General features: G+C 45.6%; 1 protein-coding gene across 1 annotated transcript; it reads right to left on the bottom strand.

Annotated features, from left to right (window-relative positions):
- Nucleotide 1: 1 nt before the first annotated feature.
- On the bottom strand, nt 2-19,523 carry CD9 (CD9 molecule). Its single transcript, XM_048301952.1, has 8 exons — nt 19,363-19,523; nt 8,588-8,687; nt 5,796-5,893; nt 4,533-4,607; nt 3,500-3,592; nt 2,860-2,949; nt 1,064-1,147; nt 2-352 (listed from the first exon to the last, which is right to left on the bottom strand). Exons 1-8 carry the CDS (start codon nt 19,426-19,428, stop codon nt 287-289), a joined length of 672 nt encoding a protein of 223 aa, XP_048157909.1. The 5' UTR covers nt 19,429-19,523; the 3' UTR covers nt 2-286.
- Between the last annotated feature and the right edge of the window lie 1,836 nt (nt 19,524-21,359).

Consider the following 21,359-nt stretch of genomic DNA (forward strand, 5'->3'; position numbering starts at 1 on the left):
CTCTCCCACAAACAATACATCTTACTCTTTATTAAGTATCAAATTGTGTCCAACATAAATTACATCCAGATTATGTAAGTTTCAAGAAAGATATTTTATGTACAATGTTTGTCTTGAGTCAGATAAACCTTTATCATTTTAACCTGTAACATAAAAAGCAAACCTACATCAGTACCAAATAAAGCATTAAAAAGGTAACAAATATATAACATTTTAGAAATGCTCTCAGAACTCTAAAGTTAATGATGGGGATTTTTATAGTGCAGGAATCTTGGGTTTGCAGCTCTTAGACCATCTCTCTTTCCCTGCGGATGGCACAGCACAGAATCATACTGAATATCATGCCAACAATCTGGAAAGGAAGCAGACAGGTTAGAGATCAGGAAAGTAAAGCACATGCTTTTATCAGCACGAGGACAAGCACCAGAGGCCACATTTATTCTGTTTTTACACTTTACTCTGGGATCCCTGCCCCACCATCCCCAAAGTTCAGTTCATTCCCATCAATCCCATTCACCTCAATACTTGAGTATGTCAAGTTGGAAGGGACCCACAAGGATCTTCAATCCAACTCCTGGCCCTGCACAGCATCATCAGCTATAAACCACTGCCAGATCTCCTAAGAAGCCTTTGATCATCCCAGCATGTGCTTTTCTCCAGAGAAGTCAAACACAAAGTGTCAGCAGCCCTGTTATTTCAGCCCTCTAGCAGAGCCTGTAATTGTTATAAAGAAAAGAATCCCCAAGAGATCTTAGGATTAAGATGTGGGCCAGCAACAGCACCAATACATCTTCACGCCATATATACACACACCACTAATAAGATTTCACCACTGCTGAAAGTGCAAGGAGGCAGATCCTAATCCAAAGCAGAAGCAGGGAGGCCTGAGACATCCCAGCCTCTGCACTACCTCAGGGCCCTGCAGCACACACCCTGAACCTGCTGGGACTTGTCCTCCATGGAATGGCCGTGTGGGCTGCTGGGCCAGGCACTGTTCTACAAGACTTCTGCTCTGAGTATCCTCTGGGCACCCAGATACCCTCTGAATAATCTGGAAACTCACCATCATTACAGCAATGCCAAGGCCAACTGCTCCAATCACGTTGAATTTGGATTTGAAGACTTCATCAATGGCAGCAGGGCAGGACTGAAATGGGACAGACTGTTCATTAGTGTTTTACACACACAAGGCTCATTAGAACTCATCTTTTGAAAGCTGCTTTGATCTGGCCTTTACTGCCACATCCTTAAAGAGAGCCACGGATGGTTCACACAAGGGTTGGTGGAGAAGTTTAAACTCTTCAAGTATCTCAAACCTGTTAACAGCACCTTGACTACAGCAGGCTTCCCCTCTCAATCTGAACACTCAGTTTATCAGGCTTGGCCTGTTACTAATGGCTGTCAGCACTTCAGATGATGCATTGCTCATCCCTTATCAAAAGGGATTTAAAGCCACTCAATATTGACAATTGCTACTGTAATTTTGCAGACACCTCATGAACCAACAGTGCATGGGAATGGCAGGATGTCCTGGACTAGTATCCATGCTAGGGGCAAATTCACAGAGGAGTCAGTTTAATGTTCCCAGGACAATGAATTACCCTTGCAACTAAAAAAAAAAAAAAAAAAAAAAAAAAAAAAAAAAATATATATATATATATATATATATATATATATATATGTATAGTCCTTTCCCCAGAATAGACACATGGTGGCCAAACAAGGCACTTTTACAGAGGTATAAATCTTTTAAGAGCCTGGTAGCTGGTCAAAATCTCATCCCAGCTTCTGTCCTGCTTGTTCAGCAGCAAACATCAGTGAGCTGCTGAAAGCTACCTTTCTCTGTTGTTGTTCCTTATCCATTCCAGAAAGAAAGACTGAATCTGGGATTAAAGGGATATACTGGCAAGAATGAGTCAGTTCAATCAGAATACCAACACAGCACTGCTTCTTAGAGGCACACTCCATTACATCCCTTTGATCTTGCAGTCTATCCACTGTTTTTTTACAACTGGGAATAGGCATCACAAGACGAAGTCAACAGATGAAGCTAAAACACACAGCAGAATAAAAGCAAACAATAAAACCTGCATGCAGTCTCAGCTACTCCCACACACTCCAACTCAGACTGCACAGACAGGACTAAAGATACAGACTGAAGGGTCTCATGTGGGCAGATACTTGAAGTTGTCAATTAAAGTGAAAAAACCCCAAGTCATTAATTTAAATCCTGCATGGTAAGAACCATAGGAGGACTCACACAAACTGTCCTGGAGCATAAAGCAAGAGCACCAGATGGTTGTAAGGAAAAGAGGAAGAGGGGTGGTTAAAATCTACACAAGCTGTTTTCTCCTGTTATTTGTGGCATACAAGCACCTCTGCAGCAATATTCCACGAGGGAAACTGAGTCAGAGAATCGCCTTCACAATGACAAACTCACCTGAACAGGCTACCAATGCCTTGCCCTGCTCTCCCTGTCCTTGCTGAAGCTTCAGACTTGCTCCCACCCCAAGCTCTACTTCTCCCTAACCAGGAGGGAGGTGACAGCAGTGAGGAGAACAGAGCTCTCAAGCACTGTGAGAGGGTGGCTTTTTTTAGGCAAAGTTTTGATCTTCCACTGCCCACCCCACCAGGGAGTCTGTGACACACAGACTGCACATTTCCTGAGCAAGGTCAGATTTCCTGCTTATTCTTTCCACGGTAACAGTGGGTTTGTTTTCCACAACCAGCCTGATTACAGACACAGACTGCCACACCAGTGTGACAGGGGGATTTCCCATGGACTGGGAGGGTTTCCTAAACTGTGTTTCTCATTCTACCCACTGGGCAGAGCTGATGGTGAATTAAGCCAAGCTGTACCTTGACAGAGAACGACTCAGACAGCGTCTTTGCTGGACAGGTGTCCATGAACTGCTGCTCCAAAGCTCCAGTAATGCCACAGCAGTTTAGCTTCAAGAGAAAACACAAAAAGAGACCCAGGTTAAATAATCCTTATTTTTGCTCAGTAATCTGGTAAAAAAAAAAAAAGAAAATTTACATTAGTTTATTTTACAGACCAAGTCCTGTCAACATGACTGCTATACACCTAATTTTAACAAGCCTTCATTAAATTAAAGGACAAGGTTCTGAAAGGAAGAGCTAGATCTCATTAAGTACACACAAAATCATTTTGGTGACAGCTTGTGCTCCTTACAGACACAAAGCTGAACCCCTCACAGACATGCAGGTGTGCATACCAGGGTGCCACTAGCTCAGTAGCACAGATCCAGGGTTTCCCAGCCTGCTGCTGAGCTTTAGAAAAACAAGAACTAGTTCTAGGCACTTCAGAAGGACAATAAAGGCATCCTGAATTCACTAATACTACACAAAAACATCTCTGAAATCTTTGGTGTTTTCTAACTAATAAAAGACTAGACTTGTACAGGGGACTGGGTGGCATGGAGAACAGTGTAAGGAACAGCTGTGTTACTCTCCAGGTTAAGCAGAACCATATACTTACAGCAAACTGAAATGCCTTCAGGGTGTCTCTGGCACTTGATTGAGTTCTCTTTCTATAGGTGTCCATGTAGAACTCCTTTAACTCATCAATAATCTAAGGAAAAGCAAAGAGTTGTCTATTAGTGGGGTATTAGCATCATACCTTATATTAATTATGAAAAACTTGCTTTCAGCAAGTCAGTCATCAAAAATCCACCCATTCTTCTGCCATGTACAAATAGAAGGTAGACAGAAGGCTCACCTGTTTCAGACAAGAAATAACTGTACACTCGCTTTAACAGCCACACCTAAACAAGTAAGACTGTTTCTCCTTCCAAATCTGAGCTTCTAAGAGGAGTGAGAGAACCAAATCTCTGCCCACTGGCTGCCCAAAAATATTCCCTACTCTACTGTACCCCAGAAGTTTCTGTACTTCCCCACTGTATAACACAACGTGAGCAGAAAAGCAACTCTGGTCACCAAGCATCTGATTTTAAAGGAAGACAGAATCTTGACTGCTTGGGTGGGACAGGCCATGTCAGTCATGCTTCAGGTACAGAAACACCCAGCCCTCAACTGACCCAGCTCCTCTCTGGAAGTGGTAAAGCTTCCCAGCCAGCCTGCTTCACCTCACAGCTCAGCCAGGTACTGTCTGGAGGGCACCTCTAGCACACAACAGCTTCTTGGATTCTGGCTTCCCTGCTAGAGTCGAATTTTTAAATATTAGGGTTAGATTTCTTGTGTTGATTTGCTTGCATCAGCCTTCTTCCTCTCCCCCAAATTTCCAGGGTAATAAGGATTTGACTGGCACCAGTAGAGATGACAGCAGACTGCTGACTGTGGGCACATTCATAGAATGTTTGGGGTCAGAAAGGCACTTTCAAGATCACCTAAGTCCCGCCCCCTGCCATGGGCAGGGACACCTTCCACTATCCCAGATTGCTCAGAGCCCCATCCAACCTGGCCTTGGACACTTCCAGGGATGGGGCAGCCACAGCTTCTCTGGGAAACCTGTGCCAGCATCCCACCACTCCCAACTTTTAAGAGCAACCTACCTTTTCTTTATTTGAAAATCCCCAGATCCCAGCAGCAATTTCAAGGGCAAAAATCACAAAAAGGAAGAAGAAGAACTAGAAAAGAAAGACCACGTTATTCATGAAGGCCACAGCACCACAAAGCAGCATCACACACATACACTGCAAGTTTGTCCAGTCTTGTGGGAGCTGTCACTCAACCAGGTTGCAGTTAGAGGCCTGAGACATTGGTAACACCAGGAAAAAGGACACTGGGTCAGCACTTCTTCCCGGGAGCGTCGGTAAGTCTGGCAGTGCTCTCCAAGCAACAGTTCTGCTTTTTGATCAGTGTTAATTAAAGTCAATCATCTGTTAACTCCAACTTTGAAGTTGTCCAAGTCATTCAGACACATCAAAACAGCTGACACCAATTCTTCACTCTGGTTTGTCACTCCTGTTGCTTTAGGGGTCATTACTTAATTCCTAGCTTGCCACCAGCTCCCAGAGAGTTAATGGTCACTTTGTTGTGTGTCCCATAATACACAAATAAAAGTGTTGTGTCTCTCACTGACTACCAGATCCAAAACACCACTATCATTTAGAAGCACTTTAAAGAGATACTCAGAATTACAAAGGGCTTAGAGGCATCATTTTGCAAGTAATACTTGAATTTAGGTTCTTCTGTGACACAGAAGGGGAATTGTTCTTTCAGTGGCCATAGTAGTTGTTTTTTATTAACTAAGTCTTCTGGTTATTTGGATGAGTAGTTCTGCAAGTGTACAGATGTGCACGAACCCAGTAAGCTCTACTGGCCCCTCCAGTCTGAAAACAATGAGGTTGCTCTCCAGTAATTGGCTTGCAGAGCAGTTGTCAACTAGAAGAGCTCATCCTGTGATTATGAACAGTAGAGCCTTGTTTCAAGCATCAAATACCACAGTTCTGGTCTCAGAGATTAAAGACTGCACAACCTTCAGAGTTCAGGATAAACTGTCTAGCAATGATAGCATTGCTCTTATCAATATTTTAGTTCTGTGTTCACAATACTCCCAGTCTTGACACTTCAGGGTATGTCAGACATACCCAGCCTCTTGATATCATCCTGTGTTCAAATACAGCATGAACATTTGGATTTCAAGCCAGAAATGAAATCTATATTTAACATTTTAGCATTATGTAGGTGACCATGAGTTTCAACACTGTGATTGTTCTGGGTCCACAATCTGTTGCCCTTGAATTACACAGTAGTATTTTCCTTCCTTTCTCATCATGCTGCTCAAACTTTAAGCATTAACCCTGAGCACTTACCAGGCCAAGCATACACTGAGATTCCTGTGATGCACCACAACATCCCAAGAAACCAACCAGCATCATAAGTGCACCAGCTCCAATAAGGATGTAAACACCTAGGGAAGAAGAAAACAAATGTGTGCAGGTCACTGAGACCTCAGCAGCAAAGTATGAAATTAATTGCTCCACAAATAGCACTTGTAGCTTTTGCCAAGGTTTCTTTACCGAGATGTTTCATGTAAAAAAAAAAAGGGGGGGGGGGGGACAGTTGTGTGTCATTTTCAAAGCAAGCACATCTGAAAAATTGATAAATAAAACCTTCAACTAGTCACAATTAATGTGTATCCCTAGTGCAGTTTCACAAGTTTTAGAAAATGGGCAAGATAAAGCCATCTAAGATAAGCTGGAAGACACTTTTTAAAACTGGCTCAGAGGCAGAGTTATCCACTTCTCCTTAGGTGAAGATAGAGACAACTGGATTTAGAGACAGCTGAACAGTGGTTTATCAACAACTGAGAAGTCTTGAAGCAGATTCTTCTTCAAACTATAAAAAGTGTCAGAGCTTGTAAACTATTCTGCCCAGAATTGAGGTAGTAAAAATATATTGAAACAGAAAGAGCAAACATTTCTGGGCTAAAAGGCTCCATTCATGCCCAATCCTCTGGCTCCTAGACTTGGGAATAACCAGCCTAAGCATCATAGCTGTGAGCTGGAAAAAGCAAGAGAAGTCCCAAAGGATGACAAGGAAGTATTACAGGGGTGCTGAAATATCAAAGAATCAGCACAAAGATCAATGGGGACAAAAATACAGTTCAGAGACCCAATCAATACTAATTAAAGGAAGCCAGATGTAAGCATTTGCAAATGATATATTCTAGATGCAAACCAATAGGATTAGCTGCCAAAATAAGCATCTACTTGATGAAGCATTTGTAAGGATCAAGCCTGACATTCCTTATCAGGAGGAAATTCCAACATGGACTTTTTAACCTCATCTTGAACTTTTTTCCATTTTGAAAAATTAGAATAAAAATAGTCCATCAGTACCTCTTATTCCAGTTTATTTTGAGCTGTACAGAAAGCCTTTGAGGTAACTTGCTTTGTAACTTACTGCAGTCAGTAACTACTCCCAGAAAATTATGTTAAAGCAGAAATTCCTATTAAGCTTCCTTTTAAAACTCGGTTTAACCTACAGAGATTTCAATCAGGTTTCACTGGCTGCATCCAGCCAGTAGCTTAAGCATCACACCATAAAAATTTTATGTTTTAGGAGGTGAAAGGGTTGTTTTAGACTACCTAAAATAAGACTTGCTAAATATTCACCTCAATGGCCAAGTTTAGGTTTCTGTTCCTTTTCTGAGGTCCACTTATAAGCATCTGGGAATCTTCCTGGCAGCTCCATGAACTACACAATTTGCTAGGATGCCATCATATCAAGGGCAAAATACAAATTTTCTCACAGATAAGATGTTTGCATGCCTGCAGCTTCTTCATGAAGCCCCATGAGCATCTCAATAATCCCAACTGTGGCCTCTACACCATTCCTAACAGTATTCCCTGTAGGCACAGGCTACCAGATACCATGAGGCTGCAACACAGGTTGCACCTCCTTGCAAGTGACCCTTCAGACCCCAGTCTGGGAGTTGTCACAGGTTGAGCAGCCCACAACAGGAGCCAGTTTTTGGCAAGAGAAAGATGAAGCTATCCTTTAATGATCACCTAATTCCAATCCCCTGCCATGAACAGGGACACCTTCCACTATCCCAGCTTGCTCAGAGCCCCATCCAACCTGGCCTAGGACACTTCCAGGGATGGGACAGCCACTGGCTGCTCTGGGCAGCCTGTGCCAGGGCCTCAGCACCCTCACAGGAAACAATTTTTTTGTAATATCCCATCTAAACCTGCTCTCTGTCAGTGTGAAGCCATTCCCCCTTGTCCTGTCACTCCAGGCCCTTGTCAAGAGTCTCTCTCCATCTTTCCTGTGGGCTCCCTTCAGGCACTGCAAGGCCACAGTGAGGTCACCCCAAAGCCTTCTCTTCTCCAGGATGAACAATCCCAGTTCCCTCAGCCTTTCCTCACAGCAGAGCTGCTCCAAGGGTTTGAGCACCTACAGGTGACAACCACCAAATTATGTGTGTTGCCCTGCCCAAGCCTAGAAGTAACTGTAGAGATCAAAATCAAAGTTCAGATAAAATCCAGTTCACTCAGGAATTCCTATGACATTAACATAAACTGAAAATATGTGTGTCCCCTAATTAATCTTCTTACAAACACCTTCCACATGGTCGAGCTAAAGCTACGTTGATCCATGTGGGCTGGAGAAATTCTCATATGGACCAAGATATTTGTGAATTCTTCCCATTCAGTTCAGTATGAATTAGGAGATGTGGGGCTTTTAAGAGTTAGCCAACAGTGCACATGCTCCTTCTGAGAGAAGAGGCAACAGAGTTGTGTTTTGGGTCGTTTAGGTTGGTCACTCTGGAGAAAAAATATTAATTACTCATTTAGTTTAGCGTGAAACTTTGCTGACGCATATTGTGATGAGCATCAGAAGAAACATCCTCTGAGTCTACCAGGAGCCCTTGGGATTACAAAATGTTTACTGACAGTAACAAAGAGGAACTGCTGTGGGAAAAAGGATGAAGAGCCAAGAAACCACTCACACAACAGCACTGCACAGGGGAAGCTGCTCTCGGGCTGTTTAGGGCTGCTTTGCCTTTCTACCCTTTAAGGAAAGCCAAGGTTTCTCAGCAGCCTGGAAACCAGGGTGCAAAAGTGTGACATATTCCCTGAGTGATCCTCCAGCTCACCTGTGTAAAACTTTGTGTCAGATTCCAGTTCAAAGACGCTTTTGGTCTGTGAATCAAAGTGAAGCCATAGTCCAATTGCAAGAACTGCTGTCCCTGCAAGCTGTAAGAACAAGGAAGGCTTGTTAAATGATACCAATTACTCCACCCACCCTTGCATTAGTAACAAAATCAGAAGCAAACACAGAATATAGCTCTTATTTAAAGAGGTGGTGACAAAGGACCAGCATAAAAGGATGGGGATACCAACACACGAACAAAGTTCCACACATGAGGCACCTTGTTCACAGAGGCATTTACATAATATAAACTCCATGCCACAGGAGAACAATGCCATTCTTGTTCCTTCCTGAAAATATCCAAGGTTTTGCCAAGTGTCAGTATTTCTACTAATCCTTCCACACATTGTTTTATTCTGGGTGGCTGCAGTGACATTGCATGGCTGAGTGACCTTAAAGTTTCACACTGAAGAGCAAGTGTAATACAAGGAAAAGTGCCTTGTGAGGCCAGCTGAAAGTTTTAGTGTATTAAACAGACTCCTGAGAGTTCAGTGTACCATAGAAGGGAGTTCAGGAAGAGTGCTCTTCTTGCAAAACAAGATAAAACCAACCCATTAAGTGACCACACTGACAGGAAGAAGAAAATACAAGCTGCAGAAGTAACAACATTGCTGATCTGGAGCAGTACAATCGAATTTTAGGTCGTATTTAATTTTATTTCATTATCATCTCTGCCTGTGTGCCTCCAAGTTCCTCTTAACATTGCTGCCTGTGTTTGCAGCAAGTCACTTTGTGTATAAATTAGCCCCTGGATGAAACATAAGGCAAAAGGCATAGGAAGTCTTGCAAGAAAGAGGGAATTGCACTCTGGTAAGGCAAATAGCAACAGTTTGCTTTCAACAGACTGAATCCTCCCTTAAAAAGAAAAAAAATGGGGTTTTCTTGCATGTGGAAAAAAAAAGAAGAAACCAGGACAAAGTAGAAAGCTGGAGTGTGCTTCTCAGTTTTCCCTTTAAAGATCATTTACTATTAAAAAAAGCTCTGCAAAAGTGAGATGAGAACAGAAATCCCAAATGTTGCAGCAGACATTAAAAATTTAAACTTAAGAGTGAGCAGTAAGTTTATAAAGTCTGGTGCTTGGGTCAGGACAAGTATGCAAGCAAGCAAAAATAAAAGCCCAGTAAAGCTTGATCTCTGATAAGGTCCTTCTAGAAGGAAACAACATTCCTGATACGCCTCTAAGCAAACGGGAAGTGTTTAATAATGGCAACTTTCAGTGGGAATATGGATGGCCTTCCCTTGGCAAGCACCCAAGGATACACCCCTTCCACACCAAGCCCAGCTGAGAAACGGGAGCCTGAGAGCCCCTTCTCCCTGCTGTGGAAGAGTTCCTGCTCACAGGCAGCCCTAGCTTTCCAAAACCAGCTTTTCTTGTAGGGCAGGAACCCGAGTGCCAGGCCTGCCTCCAAGAGGAGCTGCAGGGCTGTAGCTGGGAAAACAGATCAAGTGACACACAACCCACAAGGCTAAACTCACCTGGAGGTTTCCAGACCTAAGCAAAAGGCCTTTGTTGGTTGTTCCTGGTGCTTACTCCCAAGCACACCTGCCCACACCTCCTGCTTGCCTTGCTAGGGCTACCCTGACAAGATGATTAAGTTATGCTGGAGCACCTTGGTACGACACAGAATGTCACAAGAGTGTCATTATTTCAATTTCTTGTGCCACAGCTGCACCCCAAGGGGAGGGAGAGGTGCAAAAGTGGACTGGCAGAGAGAAGGGATGCTGCTCTACCTGCTCTCCTGGCTGCAGCATCACTTCAAAAAGCCTTTGCCACCTCATCTCACCCCAGTGCCTCAGTTCAAACATCAGAAGGGCTTAGTGATGGAAAAAACTCTGCTTCTAGACTGCTGTTCAGCCACCCAGTATTTAATAACACTCTGCTTGAGACTCCCTTTCCTGGGTCATCCAACAGTCTTCAGCTTTTATTGGGATTCAGATCACCATCATTACAAAAAACCTGCAGCCTCTGCTGGTTTTGCCAGGAAGTCACAAACTGCAAAGCCACAAGCCTGAGCACCCACATCTTCTTGCCCACCAAACGTATTTGCAGCTTGTCAAGCTCCAGTGTTTGAGTAGAGAGCTCTGCAAATGGAGCAGGGCACAGAAAAGACCTGCAAAACTAAAGAAACTCTTAAGCCATACTGTAACCATGCAGATAATCTTAAATTTCCAAGCAAAGGAGAAGGCTCAGTTAATGACCTCTAGAAACAACCTGGTCTGTTTACATTGGGCAGAGATGATGTACCTAATATAGCACCTTTCAATACACAAATTTAACCCTTCCCCCACCACCACCCAGAGGTACATGGCATGTTTTCTCCTTGGAAAAGCACTCACTCTGTGGGAAAGGTTAAGAAGATGCCAGCAAGACAAGAGACTTACAGGACCACAAAACAGTGATAACACTTCATGCCAGCAGACTGCTGCACAGCACTAAAAAAAGTGGCAGAATTTAACAGAGTGATAATTCTCTCCATGGTGGACTAGAAATAAAATGTAGCTCCTTCATGCAAGAATAAGAGCCTTTTTGTCTCAGTTTCTTAAGGAAAGCAGACTTATGTTCTCAGTTTGTGCTCTTCCTACCCACAGTGACCACTGAACTAAAAAAAGGAAGTTTTAAAGCAGAAGGCAAGAAACTTGAAGCTTCAAGTTTCCATCAAAACAAGGGAGAAACGAGGACACAGCAACACCAGCCTCTGAGGAAGAGAAAAGCACAGCCCCATGGGCACTTGGCAGCACCTCTGGCCAGTGTGGCACACCTGGGGCTGAGGCACCGTCACCTCCCTACTCACCCACGCTGTGCCAGCAGGATGGGCAGCCGTGCTGGGATGGTTTGGGAGCTGTGTTTTTCCTTGCTGGGAAAGGGATGCAAGGCCCCCCCACCTCGGCTGTGTGGAAGCAGATCCCCAGATAACCTAATTGTCGGGTTTTTGTTTGGAAATCCAAGGGGACTGCCCATCTAACAGACTTGTTTTGTCACAGGAATTGAGCAATACTGAGTGTTTCTAAGTAGCTCTATCGTGCGATGAAAGAAATTTAACAGAAAAAGAACGACACTGTATTTCTGAAAGTAATCCATTTTGTCTGGCTTCACACACACAAAGAAAAGAGTGGGTTTGTGTGCTTAACAGACAGGTAAGTAGTATGTTTCTATAGTGACAAGTACAGCAAAAAGAGCTCAGAATACAGGGTTGGATTTTTTTTTCCAATCTGACCAAAACGTGAAGTTAAAGGGGTACTGCTCACTCACTGTTTTGGAAAAGTTTGCGGCAGTGATTTTCCAGTAACAGCATGTCCTGGCACAATCATGCTACTGACTTCCCTGCTCCAGCTAACCAGGCTTCCTTGTTTCCCCTAACCTCCACTCCCAGCTCATTCCTGCTCTACTTGGCTGTTCTATGGCTGCAACAGGATAAAGCTACCTGGTCACTCCTTTCCCAGCCCTGTGGAGGCTTCTCGGGTAGTTTTGTTTTTTTTTGCACCACGTCCAAACACACCCCCTTTGCCCCGAAAGCTCACTCCTGCATGCAGCTTTCTGCCTGTTGCAACAGCAAAACCAGCTTTTTCGGTCTATCTTCCTTTCTCACACAGCCCTGCACCTTCCCTAGCGAGCCTCCTGCGCAGGACTTCCCTCCTCTCACCCACCCCACCCCTTCTCCAAAGTCACCCCTTCCCACTGCTCTGGTGTGCCCCCCCCTCTTTGCCTCCGGGTACATCTAAGGGTGTGTCCCAGCCTTCCATGTGAGAAGAGGTAGCTAAGAAAGGACCTGAACCGGTCAAGGATACACTTGAGATGAGAAAAACTGTGTTATCCTGGAGGCAGGAGCCACACAGAACACTCTGCCTCCCTCCCCTCACCATCCCTGGCTAACTTGAGCCTGAGCTCGGGGTGTGCCTCAGCACTGAACGCTATCAAGCGATTCCCACCGCATTTCTGCCCCCCCCCGACACCTGAGGTTTCACCGATATAGTCTCCCAGCAGAAGGCTTGCACAGGAAACCGCTGGATTTAACAACAATGCCATAAACACGTGTTAAAATCTTGAGTTTTAAACAAAAAATATCCCAAATTTTGTTAAAACATCCCATAGCAGCACAATGCATGACACTATTTTGGAAAGCTGGAAAGTTTATTTTGGATTTAACCACTATTTTGCAAGGACCATTTTGTTCAGTCCCTTCTGACCTTATCACCTTGACAGGAACAATCCCCAGACAAGCACCCTACTTGCCTCAAACACCTTAGAGCATCTTATCTTTCCACAGGCAGAATCACCTCTCAAGGTCCAAGCACTAATCAAGTCCTTAGGACAGTCCTTTGTCTATCCTGGCAGAGAAAGCTTTGGGAAGGGGACACCCTCGCCCAGCATCCACCAGCCCTTCCTCCACTTCCACAGGGTGGAGGCAGGGATAGGGAAGAAATCAGACACTTCAAGAACACCCGATAAGTGGCTCAAAGCCTGTAAAAAAAAGCTTTTACACAAGAAAACTGTGGGTTCTGTCATTTTGACATGTTCAAGCCAAGCTTACATACAACTTCTACCAAGCTCATGGCATTACTTCCAGCAGAAGGTAAGTCACTATGTCCAAATACAGAAGTCAGTCAAAAATAAATACTACTTTCAGTGTTGTCAGCTAAGCACTGCATCTAACAGAACGCTTACTCATTTCTTTCTTGAAGTGAGAAGGTATGTCAGGCCCTACCCTACTGTTCTATACATAGGTTTACCCCCGGACGTGACAAGAAGACATAAAAAAAGCCATCTTCACTTCCTAAACACTTGAACTTCTAGCTAAAAATCTGACTGCATAAGACAATTTACTTCTCACTGTGTTAGACTGAACTAACAAAGCCAGGACCAGATCTATAACGTTGCAACGCATGTGCAAAGAAACTGAGAACATTATGAGTAGTAATGAACTACTAGTTTCTGTCCTGTTATTTGCTGGTATTCCATAAATAAAACCCCATAAACAGTAAGTACAGGTAAGGCTCAACTTCACTCTAAATCCTCAATTACAGAATTAGTGTTATCCACAACAGCACGGGTTTTCAGAGCTTTGAAAAAGCTCCCCTAACACTTGTGCTGTGTAGGCTTGCAGTTATATGAGAAACTGCAGCTATTTTCAAACTCCTTTGGAAAAAAGTGGATTGGAAAGGAAGTATTTTCTTTCTGCTTAGCTAATTTCAAGAATGTTGCAGCCTATGTTAATGTTACAGCACTTTTTGCAATAAAATGGTGCTCCAGTACAGTAGGAACAGCATTACAAAATTCCTGAACCACTGCCAAGACTAGTGCCCATTTCATACAAGTTCCTATTCAGAAGCCAGTCTACTATATTTGCAATTAGAATTGCAAATAGGAGCTAGGACTGCTAGAACTCTAAGTAGCTTCACATGAGGCTTCTCAAGGCAACATACTCCATACTCCACTCCTGACTTCACAGCACTTACTGGAGTCAAAATACACTGAACTGAGCCCAAGCAGCATTAGAGTCACACACTGTAGCCAGCAAGTGCATCAGTTCATTACAGAAAGCAAAAGCCACTCGTTTCTGGGTTTTTCATATGTGCCTGCATATATTCATACAAACAGACACGTGCATATTTCCCTGCCCATCCTGCAAGTCCTCCACTCCACTGGAGGAGGAAAGAACCTCTGAATTGCTGTTCTTGGTGCACAAAAGCGGCTGAGATTATGGCTCAGAACAAAGTCCTGGGTATCCTCAAGTTACAGAAGGAAAAGAGCTCTCCAGGCCTAATTCTGCTCATCTTACTTTAGCAGGCACTACCACAGACAAATGCATTTACTCATAAAACACACAGCGCTCTAGAGAGCGGCAAGTCAGGACAAGAGAGCTGCCCAATAGTGCAAAGGAGCAAGAAAATGAATGCCCAAAACTTCAACCTGAACTCTGCGCTACAGCACTTGTTTGCCTAAAACACATTAAACTATAAATAGCAGCAGCAGAAGTCTTTGTATCCCACAAAATTCACAAGGGGAAAACCCAGCACTGAAGTCTACTGATGCAAGGCCTTGTTTTTGTTCAGCAGCGGGAAGCCAGTGGGAGAACACGCAGGCACTTGCCTGGCATGATCCAGGCTGCTCAGAAGCCCACAGTTTCCCTAGGAAAAGACCTTCATCACCAGGACCAACAAGCCTGAGCAAACCCAGGGAGTTAAGGGAGCACAGCTAAAGGCAGTCACTCATTACACAAGTCAGGGCAATCCAGCATTGTTCACACTAAGGCTGGTCCAAGCCAACTTTGCTAAGACCACTTCACTGTTCAGGTTTAAGGCACAAAATGAGTTGTTTCCATCAACTTCTTGGCAAGCTCAAGCCAGCCTGGCAGGAAAAAAAAAAAAAAAAAAAAAAAAAAAAAAAAAAATATATATATATATATATATATATTTCTGTATCAGGCTCGACACCTCCCTCCCACACCCCAAATCAACCCCCAAACTTCTGTTATTAGAGACCAGACTATCAGAGATGCCAGGGCCAGGACTGGCCATGCCAAGATAGCAGAGCTGTTTGCAAACCCAGGTGGGAGAACACCAGCCCCAGCAAGGGCAGTACAACAGCAGCAAGGAGCCTGGTGCCTGCTGCAACCCTCCATCCAAAGAGAAAATACAGCCATCCCTAATTCCTACACCTCAGACATGGTATTGAACCCCACAACTTACTGATTCATGCTTAACCTGACTTGTAGCAAACATCCAAAGATGTCCCCTTCCTTCCATTTAGGCCACAAGTACATTTTAAGCCAAGCTCTGAAGTCCCAAAAGTTTCAGAGAACACCACATATGTGCCCAGCCTTCCCAACTGGAGAGGGGCCATGAGATCAATCAAGCACAAGATCCTCAGGAAGGGTTAGGATAACAGGGCAGACAGTAGCATTTCCCAGGACCAACCTCCCGGTCTACATGTTGAGCACTTAAAGACTGTGCAAAGACACAGACAACACCTTGGGAGAAGAAAAACTAACAAAAGGCTGCTGAACTCCATGTTAGCCAGGTACCCCTTGACCAACCTATTCCTCAACACCTGCTAAGGGAGAAAGCACGACCACTGTCCCCACAGTCACACTTTTCTTCTGAAAATGTCCTCTTTCCTGGCCTAATACTCCACAGCTCTTGCTCACTGCCTCTTTCAATATAGTCAGGCCCTACCTACTGCCTGGACAATCACGATCCTGAAGATCTCTAGCACATTTCCATGCTGAAGAATCCCAACTTACTTAGAGTTACTGATGGCAGAAACCCTCCTCCTCCTTTCCCAAACATTATCAAGCCCCACTATGATCCTCTCAAGGCAGGCAGATGACCAGAGCAGCCTGCAACACTGCAGGACACCAGCATGCCATGGATTTAGGGAGCCATCTTCTCTCAGTCCTTCATTTCTGAAGCTGTTTTTGCTCTGTTGATGCTGAGCACCCAGCTGGTGTTTTTGTGAAGCCACCATAGAGCCTTTTCTCCCAAGGCTTCACTGCTCCATGGCAGCAGCTGTCCCTGAACCATTTAGTTCTTAACTCCAGGCGGCCTCCTGCTGGTGCCTCCCACAGGAATTACTTGAAGCCTGCCTTTGGCAAGAGTCTCACCCTGCCGTGTCACACACCCTGCTGTGTCAGCATGCAGGCATCACCTCCATCACTCTGGATACTGGGTGCCAGCCAGCACCCCAGCAGTACCTCCCGTGCTTCTCCAGATGAGGTGAGACTGTACTGATCACCACAAGTGTGCCAGCACCATTGCTTCTCTCCACAAGGGGAGAGCTGCACCTCACCACAGTCCTGCCTCCACTCCAACAGCCAGCTCATCCTCGCCAGGATCTTATTCCAGGACAGCCTGGTTTTAACAAGAGGCCTGAGATTTCCAGAAGACATTGAACAAGTGAACCAACACCAACCAGCCCTTGCTCTCTCCAACATTAAGGCTTTTTAAAGGCTCCAAGGCAGCAGCTTCATGGACTCTTGACTTCCCCTTGCAGTAGCCAGTGTCCTATCTCCACATGTACACCTGCTTTTAAAGACTCTTCTCCTCCACTTTTTCCAGATGCTCTGTATGTGCCACTCTCCCTGTATCCCAGACTACCATAAAGCGAAAACCCAGCCTCCAATTCGCTGCATTCCAGCGCTCCAGCACCCAGATGGATGGTGAGCAGGGGGAGTTACCTAATCGAAACTCACTTGGAGTTCTGAAGTGTTGTGTGACCTTGGAGAACTGTTAATCAAACATTTGCTGCTGTTTCACCTCCTCTGCATCAAGAGGTCAGTTCAAGCCTGTGCAGGATTCAAAGACAGGTTATAGCACAGAACTTTGCTAAAATCTGCCCCAATAAAATAAAGTCCTGACAAACATCGTTCCCAAAACTTTCATACCTGGAGCTATTACTGCCTGGAAGGATTCCCTGAGAAACTCCCTTTTCCTCATGTGTCTGAAGAGGGGTATGTTGGATTTGCTTTTGCAGATTACTCCTAAAGCTTTCCTTTGGCTAACCTTATTGGATATTTTATTTAGCTCACCAGAATTTACGAACCTTTATCTCCTTCCTTTGGATATAGCTTAAACTTTGAGAGTTCCCCTTTTAACTTCAATAACTTCCTTTACCAAGCTATTTGAGCCTTTCTGCTTCCTTTCACCCTTGTTCAAGCCTCTGATGGAAGCAAATACATTCCACCTTACATGGCATCCACAGCCACCTGCAGGTTTGCTGCAGACCACTTAAATTCCTCACCTATCCTTTTGAGGCAACTTATTTCAAAAAAAAAAAGGAGACGCAGAATTGCACTCAGGCACAACAGTTTCTGTCAGCTTAATTCCATTACTTCACAGACATTTCACATCTGCAAAGCCATAAGAAACATTAAACCCTTTTTTCTTATTAGGGTGATTCTTGCCTTCTAATGCTGCCAGCCCCAGGACACCATTCATTTTACACTGTTCAGTGCAGAATAACCCAACATATGGCTACTTTATTTCTCCACAGAGGACACGAGGTTCACTAAAACCATACCCTCTAAACTCCCCTTCACCAGTTTTCGGGAGGCCACAATGACATGTAATGATCCCCGAGAGCCAAGGACCACTCCAGCTGGTCAAACCCACACTTATCTGTAGCTGACCCAAGCTGCTTGGATTTTACTGCGCCTCTTGGGGCCTCCAGACACTGGGATCTTCAAGATGCATTAATCTCCCTTTAATTTTTTTTTCTTTCTCTTCTCTTTCCCACATCCTAGCTGGATACTGCCAGCTGCAAAAAGGCCACCTGAAAAGCTGTCATCTCTCAGCTCCTCTGGGCAGCAGCACCAACTCTTCTTCCCTCCATGCTGTCACCAGTACAATTCTGTATCCACAAGCACTCAAAGGTACAAGTAAAGTCTCAGAGCTTTATTACCATGACACTCCCATGCAACAGGTACATCCCGAGCTAAACAAAACCCTGCTCCCTATCCTCAGCCCTGGGCCCCAGACAACATGGTGGTGATGCTCAGGTTAAAAGCTTCTTTGAGGCAATGCCTTTGCCACAACAAGAAATTTCATCCTATAAAACACTTCGCAGAAAGTCTGCAGCTTTGAAACAAGCAAACAAAACAAAACAAAGCAAACCACGAATACTTCAGTCTTTTTCAACAAGAGGTTTAGAAACTCAGTGACCAGAAGTTTCAGGCAGTGCTTTGTTAGGCTTTTCCTTCTGATGAGCTGTAACCCTCCAAATATGACAGCCCTGCTCACTGTCCTGGCAAGTCCTGGGTGGCAGCATATGCTTTCCTGGGTCAAATTCTGCACAACTTCCCTCAACTGCAGCCCAGCTCTGTTTCCTCAACTCTGCTGTAAGCCATTTTGACATCGAGACATCCCGAGCATTTTATCCTTTAACACTGCAACTTCCACTCATCCCACGGGCAGTGCTTCAACTGACTCCAGACGCGGCTTCTTTCTGCAGTTCCAACTTCATTCCTCCACATCAGAGCCACACACGCACTTGTCCACCGTGGCCAACAGCCCAGAAAAACCCAACTTTCTGAACCACGCACTTTGCACCTATCCATCAGGCACACAAGCAGCTGTGCTGCGCTCCTGTGGTACTTTTCCATGCAGGAGCCAGCGCTAAATCCAGGTGCCCATGTCCCAAGTGCTTGAGAACAGCCACAGCCTCTCAGCACAGCCATGCTTTCTCACACTGCCTGGCCAACAAGGCATAGTGGGGCCAGGAACCACGCCGGAGACGCGATTTCAACTGGTGCTGCTCTGCTCCGAGAGATTAAACTCGAAGCGAAGCCACAGTTCCTATCAACACGAGAAGTTTACATATACGACAACCACAGGCTACAACTTGCGAGGAACCAGCTCAGCCCGGACACAGCCTCGGCACCGGGGAAGCCCCCGGGGAGCCCGACCTGCACACAGAGTTTTAGGGCGAGGATCGTATGTAGTGCGAGGGGACGGGGGGGCTACCCGCAAACCCAGCATCCCCTCCCCGCCCGGCAGCACACTCAGCCCGCCTTACGATAAAACCCGAAAGACGTGAAAAATAAAGCGGTGAGCACCCGGCACCCGCCCCTCTCCTCCCGGGCGGCAGCAAGTGGGGAAAACGGCAGAAACCACGCACCAGAAAAAGCGAATAAAACGCGGCTCCCGGCGCTTCCCCTCCCCTCCATCCCCGTCCCGCGGGCTCCCTCCCGGGCAGCGCGGGGGGCACAGCCCGGGGCGCCTCACCCAGAAGATGAAGTTGAAGCCGAAGAGCAGGTACTTGATGCACTTGGTGCCTCCTTTGACGGGCATGGTGGCGGCTGCAGGCGCGGTGACGAGGCTCCCGCGCTCCGACGCCGCTCCTTAAATGCGGCCCTGCCCGGGCGTCTCGGGGACTCCCCCGCCCGCCCCCGGGGCCGCCCCCGGCCGCGCCCCGCACCTGGGGCCGCCCCGCTCCGCCACAAGGCCGGGCGGGCTCCCAGCGCTCCGGCAGCGTCACACGGGGCCGTGCCCGGCCGTCCTGGGGGTTCGGAGTGCCCGGGCACGGAGGGGAGGCACGGGGCGCGTCGGAGTCCCGCTCCCGGCCCTGCACGGCGCAGCCCCAGCAATCCCAACTATACCTGGAGCGTTGTCCAAACGCTCCTGGAGCTCTGGCAGCGTTGGAGTTGTGACCACTTCCCTGGGGAGCCTGTTCAGTACCCGACCACCCTCTGGGTGAAAAACTTTGTTCTAATACCTAACCAGCCCCACCAACCCAAGCCGCCATGCTCTTGCATAGATGATGGAATCCTTAGGATTGGAAGAGACCTCTGGAGATCATCCATTCCAACCCTCCTGCCCAGGCAGGGTCACCAAGAGCAGGTGACACAGGAATGTGTCCAGATGGTTTTGGAATGTTTCCAGAGAGGGAGAATCCATACACCCTCCCTGGGCAGCTGTTCAGTGCTCTGCCACCCTCAGCATAAAGAAATTCTTCCTCGTGTTGAGGCAAAACTTCTTGTTTTAGTTTATGACCATTACTCCTCATCCTGTCGCTGGGCACCACCTGAAGAGAGTCTGGCACCATCCTCTTGAAACCTGCTTTGAGATATTTATATGCATTAGTGAGATCCCCTTTCTGACTTCTCTAACTAAATCAGGCCCAGCTCCCATAGAGATGCTCCAGACCCCTCATCACCTTTGTGGCGTTTGCTGGACATTTGGTTCAACATAAATGCATCAGTCTAGCTTAAGTGGGTGTTTTCCCCTACAAGATCAACTTACAGCATAGTTTAACTCCTTTAATCTTTCAAATAAGTCTGTATGAAGTTACAAACATCCACTTTAGGAAAATAAGGCGGGATAAGTTTCAGCCCGCCAGCTGATCCATGGAAACTGGTTGCGCACGTGCCCTTAGGTCACCCCAGTTGTGAGAAAAAACATGTTAAATTTCAACTAAGAATTTCCCTTTCATTTTAGCAGGGAGGTCAGCACTCAGCTTCCGAGCCTGTTCGCTCAGGGATGAAAACTGAGTGCTTGTAACTTAATTTCATACCGTAGGATTAGAAATTCCTCAGGTACCAAGAGTCAAAAAAACCGCAAGCAGAACAGTAAAAACAGAAAAGCCATACTGAAATGCAAATAAAAACGTGTTGGATTTATTGTTGCCAAAATAAATGGTAAGATACAGCACATTCCAGAGGCAATATGGAGGGGGAGATGCTGGCTTGGGCAGCTGCTTCCCAGAGCAGGTTACAAAACAAGAATCCACTTCCTATAAAATAAAGGGAAGCAGAGGGATGGAGGCTGGCCACAACAACATAGATCCAGCAAGCCTGAAATTAATAAATGCATGTGACTAAACTCTCATGGTAACTGGAAACTGAGCAAGGGGAGGTCCTCTGTCTCACTCTTGAGCTCAGACTGGTTTTCTGTGTGGCTTTTGGCTTGGTTTTCTTTTGTCACTTTGCTATTAAGAATTTATGCTGTTAGTTAGCATCAGTAATATGGCTTCCCTTAAATTTCTAAAATTAAGGACCAGAGAAGAACTTTGGATAACTCTCCTCCTACCTTGGCATTATTAAGCTTTTCATGCTTACGCTGTGTTAAAGCAACTCTCATTAAAATTCATGGCAGTAACCTGTTGATCAGAAGCAAAAAATGGACCTGTTGGATAAAAACCTCCTGTGAGTCTGTAAAAAATTAAACTCTCCCCATTCACCTGGCAAATTAATTTACGAGGAAGTGAAATGTGTTCGTGCATC

The sequence above is a fragment of the Corvus hawaiiensis genome, chromosome 4 (genome assembly GCF_020740725.1).
Source record: "Corvus hawaiiensis isolate bCorHaw1 chromosome 4, bCorHaw1.pri.cur, whole genome shotgun sequence".
Taxonomy (NCBI): domain Eukaryota; kingdom Metazoa; phylum Chordata; class Aves; order Passeriformes; family Corvidae; genus Corvus; species Corvus hawaiiensis.